The 19,522-nt window shown below is 44.6% G+C and overlaps 1 protein-coding gene across 1 annotated transcript in view; it reads right to left on the bottom strand.

Annotated features, from left to right (window-relative positions):
- Positions 1-422: 422 nt before the first annotated feature.
- Positions 423-19,522, bottom strand: part of STOML1 (stomatin like 1) — a 25,879-nt gene continuing 6,779 nt past the window's right edge. Inside the window, exons 3-8 of the mRNA XM_027858267.1 lie at positions 10,680-10,786; positions 8,887-9,036; positions 6,802-7,005; positions 5,727-5,916; positions 1,970-2,197; positions 423-1,388 (exon numbers count right to left, since the gene is read on the bottom strand). Coding sequence (XP_027714068.1) covers positions 1,195-1,388; positions 1,970-2,197; positions 5,727-5,916; positions 6,802-7,005; positions 8,887-9,036; positions 10,680-10,786 — 1,073 coding nt within the window. The 3' untranslated portion in view covers positions 423-1,194. The remainder of the gene's footprint in view (positions 1,389-1,969; positions 2,198-5,726; positions 5,917-6,801; positions 7,006-8,886; positions 9,037-10,679; positions 10,787-19,522) is intronic.

Genomic DNA, 19,522 nt, shown 5'->3' with positions numbered 1-19,522 from the left:
AGAAAGGGCAGGTGACCCAAGAAGATCTCTGAGATCCTTTGAGATCTAGGCTGGAGAGAATCAGGAAAAGTATCAGAAGATACAGTTGGTAAGTTTCCTAACAATACCGGGATTTCACGGATCCTGGTCCTGGGCTCTTTCCACTTTGCTAAACTATTTCCCCCTTGGGATTTGGAGCTTGAGGAAAACAGAAGCAGAGCAAGGCCCAGGGGAGTGAGACCATGGAATCTGCAATTGCCCCAGACCTCATCCACTCCACCTACTCCTTTACTTTCAGAATGAAAATAATGGCAGGAGAACCCAAAGCTTAGACCATGGACTCATGCCCTATTTACAAATGTAGTTGATTTTTAACTAGCTGGGCAGTCTCTGGGATTCCTCCCCAGGACCTGCCCCTCTGTCTCTGTCTTAATCACACAAAATCAGGTTTTTCAGTCTTTTAATTTAAAACACAAAGATAATTCAGTCAAGAGTCAGGATGTATAAACGCGCCCCACCTCCCCACCTCCCATCATCTCTGATATCACATGCAGGACAGGGAAGACAGACAACATTCAGGGCCCAAGAGGCTGAAGACATGCTAGGGGAAGGGGCCAGCCCTTTCTCCTCCCCATTCTAAGGTGACACCCAGGGCCACAGAGTCCCTGCCTTCCATCCCTAGTCCTCTGGTCTCTATTCTGGATTCCATTAGCTTGTTGGAGGCCTGTCTTCCTGGGCTGGGATGGCAATGTTCCCCTCCTCCTCCTCCTCCTCCTCCTCCTTCTCTAAGGCCCAGCTGAAGTTTTCCCCGACTAGCCCAGTCCTTGATCATTACTGCCTTCACAGTAAGAGCATACCAGGCATACTCCAACACTGGCTTTTAGATTGCTTGGTAACGCTCTCCAGCGGTTGCATAGATGTGTGTCTCGTCTCCACACACACGGCAGGAGTCCCCTGAGAGCATGTATCAGGCCTTCTCCTGTCTCTTCCATGGTCTCCCCTGGCACACGGATGGGGCTCAGGAAAGACTTGTCAAAAGAACAAAACTGAGTGAGGAAGACAAGAGAACCAGACCAGGCAGGGGACGAGAGTCATCAACTTTCCCAGCTCCATTTTACATGCCAAAGAAGTAGCTTTGTCATTCATTGCCAGCAAGCACCTTGAGGGGCTGGGGACTCAAGGCAGGGGCCTGGGACAGGCATTGCTATTTTTCCACTATTCCATGGCCTTCAAGAGCAACTCCATCTTCATGGCCAGGTTCAAATCTCCCTTCACCTTCAGTCGCCCACTCATATAAGCTCCAAGGGGCTTCAGTTCCCCAGAGAACAGGGCTAGTAGGTCAGCCTCGGTCACTTCCAAAACCACGTCTGGACTGCAGTCAGGCACACCACATCCAATCTTCCCACTCCCTGGAGGACAGGAGAGAAACAGCTGGTGTGATTAAGAAGATTTCTGAAGGCTGGGCTACCAATATGTCGCCTGGCTAGGAGGGCTTCAAACGGTCAGGTTGGTCCAACCATCCTGGAGAACAACAATATTTAATAGAGAGTGCTTTAAGATGTGCCAAGAGCTTGGCCAACTCTCCATTATCCAGAGAAACATAGGTAAACCAAAATATAGATAATCCCCAACTCCTTCCAGTTCGGCCTTGCAACAACTGAGTCAGAGACGCCCACATGTGGGTGAACATACGTATCTCTCTACCACTCAGCAGAGTGTCTGTTACATAGGAGGCTCTCAATATATGTTTATTCAATTGAACTGAATTTCCCAACTTCAACTCCATCTGGCCTATACTACCTTGGAAGGGCCCAGCGTCTCCTGGGGTAGCGGAAGGGAAGAAGTGGCAAAGAATCCATCTCCAAAACCACCTCTGAAATGGACAAACCATAGAGCAGATAATCCCCAAACTGGAAAATCGAGGTTCATGCAAACAAAGGAAGCCCCAGCCCTGCTGGCAAAGAGAGGAATCTTGGAAGGGCATCTCTACCTGTAGTGAGATCAATGAAGTAGGTGCTACGTGCGCTGTTGGGCAGGAGAATATTAAACTGGTAGCACGCCTGGACTTGACTGACCAAAGCCTCGGACAGAAACAGTTCCACGGCAGCCAGTAGCTCCTCCACGGTTGGCCTCTTCTTGGTGCCGCCATTGCTGCTACCACTTGGGTTGCTGGCAGGTGGGAGGGACCCTTCTACTTCATTCACCATCTCCATGGTGTCTAATGAGTAGAGAAGCCAGATAATAGGAGAGAAGAGTGAAAGACAGATGTGTTGATTGATTGACAACCCAATCCAGAATTGCAGGACCTAAGCGCTGAAACAGACCTTAGAAACCACATAGGCCAACGCTCACTTAAGGCCAACGTTGTAGTGAGGGTCAAATGAGATAATACAGTTAAAGTACTTTGCAAAGCTTAAGGTGCTATATAAATGCTAGCTATGATTATATTATCTTAGACTTTACATTCCTCATCAAACAACTTGGGGTACTGCATGGAGAAGGGAACCTCTGAGTCAGGAAGACTAGGGTTCAAGTCTAGACTATAACATTAACAGACTATGTGACCCCGGTCAAGTCTCCTTACTTCTCAGTGCCCTAGGCAACTCTAAGACTAGACATGGCAAAGAAGTGGCCAACCTGCATCAATAGAGAGTTCCCTAGATCAGTGAAATCTCCAGCTGGGTTCTTATTTCTTATTAGACCCAGGGTTTCAATGTCTCCAATTTGATAAGAGGTTACCAAGTTGGATCCCACCACGTCTCCCCCGTCAGAAGAATGATTCTCTAAAATAACAGACATATATCCTCTTCCCTCTGATCTATCCTCTGACCTGATTTTTTCATTTTGGGAGCTCTACTGACCCTATCTCAGACGGTCTTCCCCAGCCCCTTTACTTCCTGGCAGATCAACCCAGCATTCCACCTTCAGTATCCTCTAGTGACATCTTCTGCCAGCCCATCTTTGGAGAGAGGTCTTTCGGGGATGAAGAACCTCTGGAAATTGCCCAAGGTATGAGATGAGTGGAAGAAAGTTATTGATAAATGAAGTCAAACTTTCTTCAAGGGCCCCAAGAACTACAGATAAAAATTTGGGAGGAGAAAGGAGGAAGAGGAGGAAGAAGGAAGGAGAGCATGCCCTCAGTGACACCATCCTTAAAAGTTTAAAGGTTCATAGAGTTGCAGAATCTTACAGTCACAAGTCTTTAGACATCACCGACTCCAACCTTTTTCCCAATGCAGCAATCCCTTCCAGATCCTCCCTGACTGGTGAACAGCCACACCCTTGTAAACACAGGAAGCTGACTACCTCCCAAGGCATGACCCATTGTCTAGTTGCTGCAAAGCCCTCTTCCATTGAGCTGAGATTCCCTGCCCCACCCCCCCACTTTCCCAGCTGGTCTGACCATCTTTCCTCTATCTGAGGTCATCAGCTGAGCTCCAGCCACAAAAATGTGACTAAGCAGAATGGAACTGCTCCACGATGTGGCTGCTTTACTTAGGGGTCATCCAGTTCTTCCCCTTCTAGTCTAATGCCCTAAAATGCCCCATCCTCACTTTCTTTTTTTTTCTTTTTTGGCTAGACAATGGGGTTGTGACTTGCCCAAGGTCACACAGCTAGTCAGCATCAAGTGTCTGAGGCTGGATTTGAACTCATGTCCTCCTGACTCCAGGGCCAGCGCTCTATCCACTGCACCACCTAGCTGCCCCTCATCCTCACTTTCTTTACATTACTTTGTCCCTTTCACTCTCCATGCTCTTAGGCCCATATCTCCTCTCCCACAGGCAGGGTTCTGGGGTGGGATGAAAGGCTTCTCCATCCATCCCCACATTTACAGATCAAGGCCTTCTGATTCTACTCCAACACTACTGGCAAGGCAGCTTGGTGTAGCAGATAGAGAGCTACATCCGGCACCAGGAGAACCGAGTTCAAACCCTATCTCTGATACCAACAGAGTGACCATGGGAAAGTCATTCCTCTATGCCCCAGTTTTCTCATCTGTAAAATAAGGGGATCAGACTCCAGATTCCTTCCAGCTCAACAGCTATGTTCTCTTGTACCCATACTCTCGACCAACTCTGGGCCCATCATTTCTCACTTGGACTATTAGAACAGCCTCCTAACTGACCCCACAGGCTCTTCCCTCCCCGGCTCAGTTTCCACACAGCTACCACTATAATACTCCTACTGCACATGCCTGACCATCGTCACTCCCTCCTCTCTTCCCTCCCCACCTTTCTACCATTATTTAAAAACCTTCCGAGGGTTCCTTATTGTCTGTGGAATAAAACACAACTGCCTTAGCTTGGCATCGGAGGCCTTCCACAATTTGGTTCTCACCCACCTTTCCTGTCTCATTCCACACTGCTACCCTTTCATACTGTCCGCTGCAAACTAAACTGGACCATCAGCTACTTCTTAATCTCTTCTCTCCTCTCCCGCCTGTGCCGAGGATGCATTCTCCTATCTGCTGAAAGCCTTCTCTCCCTTGAAGGCCTTCCTTAAAGTTTTTCTTGGTTTTAACCCAAGTCTGGCCCCCAAGCCTCATCCCTACATCACCAATTACCTATAGGATATTTCAAACGGGATGTCCCTGGGACACCTGAAACCCAATCCAATGTCTAAAACAGAAATCATCACCTTTTCCCCCTGTCTCAAACCCTCCTCATCTTCCAAACTTCCTTATTTCTAACAAAGAAAATCAACATCCTTCCCAGCTCCCAGGTTCACAAATCTGTCATTACGCTAAGCTACTTCCTCTCCTTTTCCCTCTCCCCCCATATCCAATCAGTGGGCAAGTCTCGCCCTTTCCATCCTCGTAATCTCTCTCCCATCTAACCCCTTTCTCCACTCACAGTAACCATCTCACTTCAGACCCTCATCACTTCTCACCTACATTATTGCAACTGCCTCCTTACACATCTCTTTGCTTTAAGATTTTCACCTCTTTGGCCCATCCCCCACATGGCTGCGAAGGTAATTTCCCTTAAGTGTAGATCAGACCACATGACTCCCCACTCAATGGACTCCAGTAGCTTCCAATTGCCTCTCAAATAAAATAGAAATCCCTTTCTTTACCTTTGGAAGCCCTGCACAAGCTGGCCCTAGCTTTCCTGCCTCACTGGCTATCCTTCCCTCTCCCACATTCAGCAATCCAGCCCACCGTGTCCCCACCTTTGCCTATCGGTCTATCTCCCATCTGCATGGGCCAAAGCTTATGTCTAAAATGCTGCCTCAGTGTCTCTCTTTTCCTTTAAGGTAGAGACTTCTGCAGAAAGCCTTTTCCGATCCCGCCACCTTCCTTCTACCTAACCACCTTGTACTTAATTAACTACTTGGTATATATTTGCATTTATTCACTTTACTTTCATGCCTATATTACTTATATTTGTACCTGCCATCTTCCTCATTGGAAGGGAAGTTTCCTGGGAGTAGGCATTGTTTTATTCTTGCTTCTTGTATTCCCAAATAAATACTAATTGATCGACGATAGATCCATTGATCTCTCCCAGACCACTAGCTGAAAATGACCACTCTCTCTAATTGCCGACCCGAGAACACTCTGCCCAGAGCTTTTTTTTCCCCATCACATTTTACCTTGCCTTTTTCAGATTTATTGATAATCCCCACTCACCATAAACTATAAGCTCATTTTTCATATTCACGTCCCTAGCCCTTTGTACACGATAGGCGCCCGAATGTTTGTGGATTGAATACATCGGAAAGCCTCTTCACTCCAGCCCAGCTACCTTTCTCAGCTGCCACAGGAGCATGTCCACTGCTGCCGGCACCAAAGAAATGGAGAGCCAGCTGTTGGATGGCACTGTCCAGGCCTGGCAGGGAGGGGGCATCCTGAGGAGCCTGCAGCACGGCCTCCACCGTCAGCTCCACTCGGTCCACTTCCAGACCCCATGACTTGGTCATGTCATTGATCTCCAGCTGGCGGGGTGGGGGGCAGGGGAGGTGGCAAGTCACAAGGGGTAGAGAGGATAGGAGGGAAGAAAGGAGGACAGGGTTGGCATCGCCTGGGCTAGGGGAAGTCAGCGGATAATCATGCACTTTGTATTGTCCCCAGGCACTCAATTTGCCAGCTGTGGGCTTGTTCAGTCTAGAAGGGAATGATCTGCACAGGGATCTCCAGCCTTGGACACCCGGGTCTCATTCCGTCCTTGAGAAATGTCCCTCGAACCCACTGAGGTTCCCCCAAAAATGCCATTGGGTACAGAGTCATTTTATTTTGATAAGAGAAGCTCAAATTAGTTGTACTGTGAAAATTTTGGGATTCTTCCCGAAATTTGGGAATCAGTATAGTAGAAAAAGCCTTAGACTGGGAAGTCAACAAGCATTTATGAAGCAGGTACAATCTTGCTTGAAGCCAAGAGAATGGGACAATAGGGATTATCAGAGACAAAATGGTCCCCGGGTGTCACTTGCAAGCCTAGGACTCTGATCCCTTCCCACCTGAAGTAGAGACTGGGCTCATTCCAACTCCCACTAAAAATACGCCCTCAAATTTATACTAGATGTTATCTTTTCCAAAGCATCGTCCTGTCATCATCTATCTCATCATGCCTTCCCAAAAGTCTATGTGAAATAGGTAGAGTTTACTTTACCCATTTGACAGATGAGGAAACCGAGGCCACTGGGGGTGTATGTAAATTAGTTGGCTCACAATCCCACAGTGACAGACCAGGGCCTTCTGACTCTTGTTTTCTTTCCATTCGTCTTGTGAGAAGACATCTTCCCTCCGTTACCCCCCCCCCCCCCCCCCCCAACAATCCCAGACCCAGGTACAGCAGGTAGACAGACGTAAGGGATGCTTACTAGGAGCTGATCCCCGATCTTCAGCTTTTCCATCTGGATCTCACGCAGCTGCTTCTTCAACAAGGTCTTTGTCATGGCGTTCTGGGCTGTCATGCGGGTGGCTGAGTTCAGGTCCTTCACCATCATCACTGATAACACTGGGTCCCAGATGCGGAACTGGACATCAGCCCCCACAGACACCAGTGCACCATCCTTGCAGGTCAGCTGGAAAGGAGGAGGTGGGTCAGAGATGGCCCAGAGGTCCGGGGTCTAGACCAGTTTTCAGCAGAGATGAGCACAGGTTCTAGCTGCAGCTATATTCATTCTGGTCATTTCCTCTCCCTGATATTCTCAGACACTCCCTAGGATCATAGAGCAATGACCCACCAGGCCCACTTTGGAACACCAAGGAGAAATGGGGGTCATTCGTACATAAGACACAGAGACATTCACACATGCAATCATAGACACACCTGATTAATTTATTAGTAAATGCACAATTACCATTTGGTACCAGGGGAAAGCATTGGCCCTGGAGATGGAGAACTTAGGTTCAAATCCCATCTCTGAGCAATATGACCATGTGACCTTGGGCTAGTCACTTAAATTCCATGAGTGTCAGTTTCCTCATCTATAAAATAAGGAATTTGGTCTAGCTGGACTCTGGACTCTCTTCCATGGGATTTATGATCCTAGTGAGAGCCAAGCAACGTGCAAAGTACAGGGGACATACAAAGACTCACTGACATGGAGACACTCATTCAAATGCTCACGCACAATATCTCCTCTGCCCTTCACTGAGTAGTAGAGACTGGTGGTGGGGCCCGTTCACCTTTCCCAGTGGGCTCTGAAGCCCACCCATCACCCCCACAATTGGCTGTTCCAGGAAAAGAGTTCAAGGAAAAGACAAAAGCAAGTGGAACAGCTGCTGTCTACGAGATTGAAAGGAGAAAACTCTTTTCCAGCCATTTCTCACCTCCTACCTCTCTCCTCACTCCACAGAGCCAACCCCAGCTATCTCCTACCATTTTGTTGTCTCTCGGCCTCATCGTCCTCTGTCCTTGCTGGCTGAGGAACCAGCTTTATTTGTGGTGGGCGTCTCTTTTGGGGGAGGGCAGTTATGAGGCTGTCTCATGCAGGGGTTTTCTCCAAAATCAAATTCAATACCGAGGTCAACAGCAATTAGGGCAGATGGGAGAAGGATTCATTAACCCCAGAGCTGGGCTAGCTTTTAGGGCTCAAAGAGGCCTCTTGGGCTACAACTCCTGGAGTACAGAACTCACCAATTCTGTTCCCTCAACATCACTTTGACTCTACTTTCTTTTCCTTAAATATTAATAGAGTCCTTTGTGGGGGGAGGGGGAAGGAGTGAGGAACAAAAACATTCTTCATCTGCAGGTAAGCTAAGGAACAGAAAGGGAGCTGCTGAGGCCTGGTGGTGGCAGAAGAGAGATCTAGAAGGGGCGGTTCCCCAACATCTCTGGGAAGCCAGGACAAAGGCAAAAAAAATTGAAAAAAGACACAATGGTAGAAAATCAGGCCAGCTGGAAGTTGCATTTTCTCACCACTTCCCCAAGTTCCTCAAATCCATAATTTCTCCTATTACCGACTTAACAGAAACATTCTAAATCCCCAGTTGGATTCTTCCCCATGCCCCCTACCCTATCCTTCCCTTGGGGGCTCTGCTTTATCTCTGAGTCCCAGCCTAACGCATCCTAACAGGCCCCAGCCACAGGACTGATAATTCCTGGCCTAAACCATGCCCGCCTTCCCCCTTACTTTGCCATTATTTTATCATTTTTCTAAGTGTGTAAGCTTTATCTCTCCTCACCCACTCCCACCCCCCCCACCAGACCATGATCTCCCTGGGGGCAGGGACCACTTCTTTTCCTTCTGCATCTTCCATAAGGTGGAGCTGGGCCTGCAGGATGTATTTACTGCAGCAGGAATGGGCATCTGAGAACCAGGACAAACTCCCAGCAAGAGAAACCTGTCATGAGTAAGCGAACCCTTCTGCCCATCCCTATAGTCTGTCCCTGCCCACTCCATGAACCCAGAAGCATGGGACAAAGCCCCCACCAAGGGGATGCAGGTGACACCCCTCACCTTACAGGGAGGGACATTGAATGCTCTTGTCCTCAGATCCACCCTCTGCCAAGAATCAATGAAAGGGAGCAGCAGGACCATGCCCGGCCCCTGGGGGGCCCGAATTCGTCCCAGACGAAACACGACCATTCGCTCATAGGTAGGGACGATCTGCAAACAATGCACATGTAAGCAGACGGAAGCAAAAAGGAGGATTAGAGTGGGGATTGGCGGACCCAAGATGGCCCCTCTGCCATGCAGGCCCGCCACTGACTTCTGCCAATTTCCCTGGGTCACTACACATCTTGACCCCCTCACTCTCACCTAACCGCTGTTGGAAATGAATAGAAAAGATTAGCTAGTTTAAAATTTCCCATCTTCCTCCTGTATTGTCTACCTATGAGGAGGGCAATGTACTTTACCCCCCTTCCTACTCCAGAAGCCAGGAAAGAAACATGTCTAGGAGAGGACAGTGAGGCCCATAGAGGTCATGACTTGCCCCCACCACAGAGTAGCTGATGGACAACAGGGCCTGGGAGAACCCAGGCTCTCCTAAGCACAATCCACCACCCAGAATTCCTTTCCTTAGTCCATCCAGTCCAGAATTTTCTAGGGTTCTTTTATGGGAAAGGCCGCCATTCTCTAATCAGTCTTCATGAATGATTCTACCATTCATCATTTTGTCCAAATCCTTCTAAGACTCACTTCTATTTCTCACCATGTCTTCTTGGGGGGATGGATTCCATACACCTTACCTGCTGGATGAAGCAGGTTATTTAATTATTTTTTCTAAACTGGCCTGGCAGGAATTTCAAAGGACTCTCTGTGGCCCAAGTATTTTGGGATTTGGTGATAAAGTTCAAGTTCATCTTATCTCTATCTAGCAGGATTTTTTAGCTCTTGAATATTTAAGTATTCAAAACTCCTATATATGGAACTTGAAGGGGTACAAAGTGGTTTCCTCGTATTTGTGAGGTACTGTCTCCATTTCAGAGACAAATCAAAGGGTCAATGAAGTTGTTATTTAGAAAGGTGGGATCAAGGGATCACAAATTAATTAAGAGGTGAGAGGGACCCTCAAAGGCTTTCCAGTCCAATCCTTTTATTTTACAGATGAAGAAACCAGGTGCCATCGAAGTTAAGGGATTCATTCAAGGTCATACAGATGGTATGCAGCAGAGTTGGAATTCAGGTCTTCTGATGCCAACCACAATTATTGCTTTTGTACCACACAGATCTGAGTACCAAACCCAGGTCTACGGCTTAGCGTCCAACCCAATTTCTAATAGACCGTGCAGCTTTTCTAGTGTTTTGTAAGTCAATATATATATATATATACCATTCCAGATGTGGATGAACACATCCATCATTGTCTGATGTGAGGGATAGGACATGGTCTTCTGTTTTTCTCTGATCATCCTTCCTAATAATTGAGGATAAGGTCTTTGATTAGGGCTAAAACAACCTGCAGCATCCTAGGGACAGATGATGGACTGGTGCCTCTCCTTGTTAAAATGCATTGTCCAAGGTAGAGCCATTGGTTTCCAAGACTATGTGGGGTAGACAGTGAAGGGATGTAGAGGACATGGTCAATGAACAGGGGTTCTAGACCTGGCTCGCCCCTTAAAGTGTCTAAGTCACTGCACTGCTCCAAGCCTCAGTTTCTTCATCTGGCTAACAGTGATCAATATGTGCCTGCCATCATATGGGCATTGCAAGGAAGAAGGGGAAAAAATAAGTCAGGAAACGCCAAAGCCCACTGCAAAGGTTGGAGATGTTGAGCAGACAAGGTCCCCAGCCCCTGCCAATTTTACCTTCAAGGCAAACCATCCAGAAATGGGGAATGTGACTATGAGCAGCAGGAACACCAGGAAACTGATGATGCTGTGGCAGATGTAGGATGGCCAGCTCTGGGGAGAGTCTGTTTGAAGATGAGACAGAGACAGAGGCTGAGTAGGCAGCAACTCACAGAGGGGACTGACAAAAGGGTGGGGTGGGGGTGGTTGCTATGGAAGCCTCATCAGGAAAAGGACCCTGGGCTGGGAGTCAGGAAACCTCAATTCTAGCTGGGCTTTCCCACTCACTTCCTTCTTTCTTTAGGTTCCTCAAGGGAGGGACTGCTCCATTTTAATTTGGCAAACAGGAGGCGCTTAATAAATGCTTGTTGAATTGTTGAGGACACCACCATCCCTCTAGATACGGAGGCTGGAGAACTTCAGAGTGAGCCTCAACTCCTCTGTCTCTCTCATTCTACCTTAATTCAAGCCCTCATCAATTCTCATTCAGACAATCATGGTAGAACATGGTAGCGTCCTCTCTGACCTTTCCCAACACAGCTGCCAAAACAATCTTCTTAAAGCACAAGTCACTCCACTGACTGAGAAGATTCAGGGACTCCCTAGTTTCTCAAGTTAAAAAACAAACAAACAAACATGGCTTGATTTTTAAACTCTTTCAGTCTGCCTCCAGCCCGCCTCTCCAGACTGACTTCATTATGCTTGGGCCCCTTCTTGTCCGGCCAAACGGGCCTGTTTGCAAGCTCAGCATTCCACTTCTCCCCTGTTGGCTTGCTGCTCCAGCTGTCTCCTCTGTCTGAAATGTGCCCCCTCCACACCTCCACCCTGTAGAATTTCAACTTTCCTTCAAGGCTCAATTCCTGGGGCAGCTAGGTGGCGCAGTGGATAGAGCACTGACCTTGGAGTCAGGAGGACCTGAGTTCAAATCCAGTCTCAGACCAGACCTGAGTTCAAATCCAGCCTCGGATCAGAGACTTGACACCTACTAGCTGTGTGACCCTGGGCGAGTCGCTTAACCCCAATTCCTTCACAAAAAAAAAAAAAAAGGCTCAATTCCCCATTCCTTTTTCTGTGAGAAATCCTTCCTAATTTCCTGAGCTATTAATCTTCTCTCCCTTCTCCTTAAATTATCATGTATGTACATATGCTTACAGTGTTATGGATGAATGAATGAAAAACACATGTATTAAGTACTTACTATGTGCAAAGCACCATGCTAAGGATTGGGGCTACAAATAGAAAAGTGAGACAGTCCCTGCCCTCAAGGAACTCCCAATCTAATGGAGAAAAACAACTTACACAGGAGGGTTTAGCTGCAAGAAGTAAAGAAAGGTCCAATGACTTCCAAAGGTACCATCTTTAACATCATCTCCATGGATAAAACCATACTGAACCATTTCATAGTGCCAGGGACTTTAGTGATCAGAACTTACTTATACTACATAAATATGAGTCATATTCTCCAACCCTAGAATGGAAGTTCCATGAAGGCAGGAGTTTTTTTTTTGTTTTTTGTTTTTTTTTTACTTTTGTCATTGCATCCCCGGTCCCTTACTCAGTGCCCTGAAAACATGAGGCACTTAATTAATGCTAATTGCATTAAATTGTATTGGATCTTAGATGAGTCATGTCCCTCTGTGCCTCAGTTTCCTCATCTGTAAAATGAGGAGGCTGAACTAGATCATCTCTGGCATTCAGGCTTCCTATAGAGCTTGGGACCACCCTGAGATCGGTGGAGTCTGTCTTCCATCCAGTCTCCGTATTTCTTTCTGGAGCTTCCCTTCCCCGATCACGGCTAGCTCCTACTTTACTTTTCCCCCAGGCCCGCCTTACTCTGTGAGTAAGAGAGGCAACGAGGTGCCATTAATGGATAGAGAGTCCTAGACTTGGAACCCAGAAGACCTGCATTCAAATTCTGCCTTAGACACTTACGAGCTGTGTGACTCTGCCAATTATTTAACCTCTGTTTCTTCCTCTGTAAAATGGGGATAATAATGGCTAGTTCGCAGAGTTGTGAGAATCTAATGGAAAAAATGAAAGTTGCTTTGTAGACCTTAAAGTACTATATAAATATTTCTTGTTATTATTGTTACAGACTTCCTCTCATTCCCAACTACATAATAAGTGACTCACACTCCAGCGTATCATCTCACAGCTTTACTTTTTGTGACAAAGAACTCATATGATGGAAAGCTTTAATGTATCCTTTTTAAAAAAAAAAAATTTATCACGGTAAGGAATGCTACTCTTGTGTTTTTTGGCCAATACATTTTCAGACATCACTGAGACAGCTGAAGGATTTTCAAATTCTCAGGGCCAAAGAGTGAATAAGCATCCATACCACTCATCACACTGACCGCATCACTAAACATGAAGCAGGACCAGGTAATGACTTGGTTCAATATTCTATGAACTGCAATAAGATCCCTGACCAGACTCAGGAAAATAAGATGATAATCTCATCCCAATCTTTTGTCTCTCCACCCCTCTCTCTACTTTGCTGCCCCACACCCTGTTCTTCATCCTCACTGTGACCTCCATTCCCTCCACCTCTTGGTTCTTTCCTGGTCTGTGACCCCATTCATTGACTACACTCTCCTCCCTTTCCCCATCCTGAGCCTCTGGTGAACCTATTCAACTCTACACTCTCCTCTTCTCTGAAGGCCCTTGCCCCCTTATCTTATTGAAGATGTTGCCCCGCCAAGCCTCAGCCTTGGACTATTCCCATCATCTGCTGCCTTTCCTCTAGTTTACATGAATGAAGCTGGACAGACATCAAAAAAAAAACCAACTAGTCTACCAGCTCCAGTAAAAATTTATGTCTCATCCTCTCAATTGGGCCCTCACTTTGGCATGGCAATCCTTTCACATCTCTCTAATCGATTCACTATGCTGCTTACCAAGGTGCCTCTTCTAAATCTTTCCAATTCTCAAACCTCCCGTGACTCACCCTCTCAGCTGAGAATCTTGCCTCACATTTCCCTGGGAAAAAAATTGGGGACATTTGCCAAGAAGTCTCTCCTCTTCCTTCCTCCTCATCTCACATCACTTCGACACCTTCTACCTCTGTATCTTCCTTCACTCTGACTCATGGGAAAAGGCGACCTTTCTCCTTGCCGAGGCAATTCCTTCTACATGCACAAATGATCCCATTCTATCCCATCTTCTCCAGCAGATCAACTCTTCAATCATCTCGAATCTCTTTAGTCTTCAATATCTATCTTCCAGCTGCTTCCCTGACACCTACAAATACTCACATGCCTTCCCTATTCATTAAAACTCACACTTGATTCTACCATCTTTGCTTGCTGTCATCCTATACACCTCTCTTCCCCTCTGTGGCCAAATTTTCTTCAGAAAGCTACCTAGAGTAGACTTCAGAAAAACCTGGAAAGACTTACATGAACTGATGCTGAGTGAAGTGAACAGAACCAGGAGAACCTTGTACACAGTAACAGCCACATGGTGCAATGACTCACTTTGATAAACTCAGCTCTTCTCAGCAATGCAAGGATCTAAGACAACTCCAAAAGACTCATGATGGAAAATGCCATCCGCATCCAGAGAAAGAACCACAGAGCCTGAATGCAGATGGAAGAATACTATTTGCTCTCTTTTTTTTGTTTGTTTTGTTTTGTTTCTTCTTTCTCGTGGTTTTTCCCATTGGTTCTAATTCTTCTTTACAACATGACTAATGTGGAAATAAAAAAAAAAATAAAAGAAACTTGCTTATAAACAGGCACCTCCCCCTTCTTTTCTCTCTCTTCTTTACTGCAGACTTCCAAACAAATCATTCAATTGAAAGTACTCTCTCCAAAGTTACCAATGATCCCTCAATTGCCAAGTCTAACGGCCTTTCCCTGGTCTTTATCCCTGACCCCTCCACAGCCTTCCACACTGCTGATCCTTCTCCTTAATGTTATCTTCTCATTGTTATCTCCTGATTCTCCTTCTACCTGTTTGAATACCCCTTCTCGTTCTCTTGTGCTATATCTTTATCCTGTCACTAAGCTCACAGGAGGTACTTAATAAATGCATGTTGACTAGACTTGAGAGGGCATTACGGGATAAATTAAAAATAGCAAGTACAGTATTTCACTTAGCCAAGATTACATTAAAACAGGTAGGCCTGGCCATATTGCAGAATCCTCACCTAAAAGCCTATTTCATATGATAGCAAGGGTCCATATGGAAATATAAGTAATAGAAATAAATCATATTTTTCATGGCAAAATCTAAACCCAACCCAGAAATTTCAATATGATAATATTTCTGATCAATAGTGGAAAACCTAACATACTCCTTCAATAATTTTCTGAAGGGACTTCAGATGTTCCTGCAAATCACAGTTCAATCTCTCTGACTTTTCTAGGCTTCTTGGCAGTCTACATTACTGACATCAAAACAGAAACTGTTCACCCCTTACTATTGAAAAAATGGTTCTTGGATCAGTGAAGAGATTCTAGAGTCTCTTAAAAAACTATTCTTAAAAAAATCAAGAGACAATTACTTCTTACAGGATAATAGCATACCATTATACTCATATACCATACTTTGTTCAACTATTCCCCAATTGATGGGCATCCCCTTAGTTTCCAGCTTCTTTCTACTGTAAAAAGAGGTGCTATAAATATTGTTATACATGAATCCTTTTCTCCTTTCTTTGATATCATTGGCGTATAATCCTAGTAGTGGTATTACTGGGTACGCACAAACTTAGTGTCTTTTGGGGTATAGTTTCAAATTGCTTTTCAGAACGACTACACTAATTTGCAACTATACCAACCTATACCAATTTGCACTAGCTTCCCACAATTAACATTTCCCTTTCTGCTCTAGAACTATGACTTTTTTATTACCAGCACTGATAAAAACTAACAGCCACCCTTCCCTAGAGCTAATCTTTCTACTCCCATGTTAGGCCAGGCTCCAGCATATGCCAAATCAGCCCTAAGGTCCTCATCTTTATTCATGCTATGGCTTCACCTAGAATGCCCTCAGCCAACACAGCCCTTGACAGTCTATTTTATCTCTTCCAAGTGCTGTTTCCCTCTTCAAACTGCTGTTTTACTTTGCCCTTACTTACTTGTGAACATCTTTTACTCCTCACCCCAAAAGAATCCTCAGCTCCAACAGGGGAAGGGACCATTTCTTTTTGATCCCCAGAGCCTAGCTCATAGTAGGCACTTAAAAGTTTGGTGAATTTGATTAAACTTGTTGAATGGAGGGGTACAACTGTACAAACAATTCATTTATTTCTATGTGGCTTTGCAAAGTAATTCTTTGATTTAAAAAAGAATTGAAGCTGATCTACCTTCTGTTGAATAAACATTTCAATTAGACACCAATTATATACAGAGCATTCTCTTTGTCACTCCAATTCCTTTTGGCTTAGGGTTAATGTTAAAATTATTTTGTTTCCTCAGCACACTGTTAATAGAATGAGGCAGCCTAGATACATGCCTGGTGACAGAGTAAGGTAAACTTGATATTAAAAATCTGTCACAGGTAACTCACAAAACAGATGATGCACATATGGATAGCAATGTTTATCAAAACCAAAATTAGATACCCAATGAAAACTGGTACTTGGTAGTACAGTATTTGCAAGCTGCTGAGCTGTAAGAAATGATATGCTTGGCTCACTAGATCCAGACTTGTTTTGAAAACACACTGAGTCCAAATAAAAGCAATTCTAATATGACAGAATGCACACTTTATCAAAATGGTTTGTCAAAAAAAATTATCTTCATTATACTATGAAAAGGCACGGGAATATTTTTGAAAGATTTTCAACAAGTACTGAAATATAGATCCAATTCCCTGAATACTATAGTTAACTGAAGTTTTAGTGTAGAAGGAACATTCTCACTAGATAAAGTCCTATATTCAATGACCCTAAGACTTCCCTCCAAAACAAAAACAATATAGCCGACTCACCAAAAAAACAGGAGTCATACAGAATGCAAATCATTATGAAAAATTAGCATAAAACTTAGGATGGGCCTGTCTACCTTAACAAAAAAAGAAAAACCCAAATGCACAGAAGAAGTAAAAAATTCCCAGAGACCCTATTTACTACCTCTATTCTTTATCACCTAGCCTTTCCTCAAGGAAATTATATACATACAGATAAAATTTAAATTTAGAGAATCACTATTCCACATGGCAAACCTGAATATTTCAGTCAATTTCCTTAGACATCTCTATAGCACTTTAGAAATTTCTGATGTACATTATTCTCAATTGATGAGATAGGCAGGTAAGATATTATCCTTCTTTTCCTATTTCTATGCCTTTTAAAAAATAGAAGAGGAAAATTGAAAGTTCTATTATACATGAACATTTGGTGACTATACCTGTAATCACTGGATCTGGCAGTTCTGAAATCAGAATCTAGCTAAGCTTCAAATTAATGAGTTTCATTTTCGGATTTAGGTCTGACTTATGAGAAAAAAAAACACTGAAAACTTCAACAGGAAGACAGCTGGTCAGACTTAGGAGAGTTAAGAGTGAGGGATACAAAGAAACAGTATAATGACTTCAGTTAGACCCTAAAGTTAACTACCTCCCAAGATCCTAATTTAAATGCCTGCTTTACCCTACGTGAGGGATCCACAGGAGAAGAAATATAAAAGCTAAAAACGTATTTAAGAAACCTAGAAAGAAAAAAATGTATTTGAGGAGTCAAGAGAAATAAAGGCAGCCACTTATTACCAAACCTTCACATACACAGTCAGTGCAAAGGCCTAAGGATGGAAAATAAAAAGTCCATGTGTCAGTAACAGCACAAATTTGTGGCAATTTGGTTGGATTGGAGAGGGTATGGTTTGGGAGTAATAATGGGTAATAAGGCTTAGAAGGCAGGATGGGACCAGGCTGTGAAAGGCTTTAAACGCCAAACAGAGAATTTTATATTTCATATTCAGTAGAGGGGCAACATGGTCCAATGTGAGCTTTAGGAAAATCCTTAGAAGGAATGAAATGCTAAGAGTAGAATTTGGGACATGACGATGGCATGATGGTGGTGACAGCTCTATCTCAAATACCCTAGGTTTATGCCTCTGGGTGGGGTTTGGAAAGCCCACAAAATTAGTCCATCAAGCAGGCTCAGGCAGGGATGGAGCGGAGTGTGAGACACTCAACCTAAGCCAGAGAAAGAGAAGGCATAGACTAAGGCAATATTTCCTGACTCTCAGGCCAGGCCCCCTGTCCTCACATCTGGCCTAACAGTGTGTCCTCTGCCCATTACCAGAGAGGAGATTTTTCCCTAGGGTCCAATTAAGAGATTCTTTTAGGTCCTCGGAAAAATCCTTGTATCAGTCTTCAGATCTGAATAGGACCTAGATCATGATCTAGGTCCTGAGTTAAGCATTAAACGAATCTGGTCTCTATGCAACAGGCAGACATGGTCCAGCTTCCCAGCCACAAAGCCCTAGGTTCAAACCATGAAATAAAGTTTTCTCACAACTATACATCTCAAGCAACCCATATGTCTTATCTGATAATTGACCCTATTTTAATGCATTTTTTAGCCATATTTTAAAAAAAGAAAAGTAAAATGCACATCTTTGGAAAAAAAGAATTAAAGGCAGAAATTCAAAGGAAAAATACATCATCAAAGAACACAGTGAGGTATAAAAAAAGTGTTTTCTCTTTTCTGTGTTTTTGGTTTTTTTTTTCCTCATCTTGCTATAGATTTCCTCTAAGAGTAAATATTGTAATAGTCCATTGTTTCTTCGATTGAATACAAACACTTTGGGAGGGGGGAGTGGGATACTTGTTTTTCTGATTTCAGGGGGGAATTGAGCTTGTTTGCTTTCCCCCTCCCAACTTGGAAAGTCTCTAATTTTTCCTCCAATTAGAAATCAAATTACCTAATCTTGTATCCTGGGTTATATCCTATATTCAGTGTCCAGTGCCTAGCTGAAGGCGCTTGGCCCCAATTTGTTGTACAATTGGTGCCTTGACAATAAATCAAAATGCTCAGAAACTCAAACCTTTGTTTCCTCAGTCATTTCAATCAATCTACCTGCCACAATTCCACTCAGGGGATAGACCACTGTATTCATTATTACATCCCACCACTCCTGTCCTCTTCTCTCCTTCTCCTTCTCCCCCACCCCCATCATCTCACAACCCTCACCCCATGAATCTTCAACATTTTTCATCTGTCTATAGGATAAAGTCAAAATTCCTCTGCTTCCAAAAGACAACACATTAATGAAAGTCTTAGAGTAGAATCACAGGCCGGTTGAGGAGACAATTTAGGCAGAAGAACCTTCCCAATGTCCTTTAAATCACACCATGTAGGTGGCTTGCCTACTCAGCTCATATCTAAGGCTAACCCTGTATCCAGCAGCAGGGAAGGTAAGAGGCTGCTCTGGGACAGAAGCCCAGGAAGAGATCTTAATGCCTTCTGGGTAGACATCTCCCTTTCCACTTCCCCCTGCCTGCCTTCTTTATCCTTTCTTTCTCTTACTGGATTGTGTTTGTTAAAGCTTGTTTACTTAATGGAGGTTAAATACATTCCTCTGGGAAGCTCAGGGAGTTCCCAATTCAATTCTGCCTGGAGCTGAGGGAGGAGACAGACATCTTACCCAAGCAAAGATAAACAATCCAAAGCAAGATATGTTAAGAACAGGGGCATAGGGGGCAGCTAGGTGGCACAGTGGATAGAGCACCGGCCCTGAAGTCAGGAGGACCTGAGTTCAAATCTGACCTCCGACCAAACACTTGACACCTACTATCTGTGTGACCCTGGGCAAGTCACTTAACCCCAATTGCCTCAGGAAAAAAAAAGATATGTTAAGAGGCAGATGAAGGTGTTTGGTTAGTAAGGCCTACAGGAATTCTTCCTG

The sequence above is a fragment of the Vombatus ursinus genome, unplaced genomic scaffold (assembly GCF_900497805.2).
Source record: "Vombatus ursinus unplaced genomic scaffold, bare-nosed wombat genome assembly UNPS02012811.1, whole genome shotgun sequence".
Classification (NCBI taxonomy): Eukaryota; Metazoa; Chordata; class Mammalia; order Diprotodontia; family Vombatidae; genus Vombatus; species Vombatus ursinus.
The sequence above is the reverse complement of the archived record's forward strand: the minus strand, read 5'-3'. Positions and strand labels throughout refer to the sequence as shown.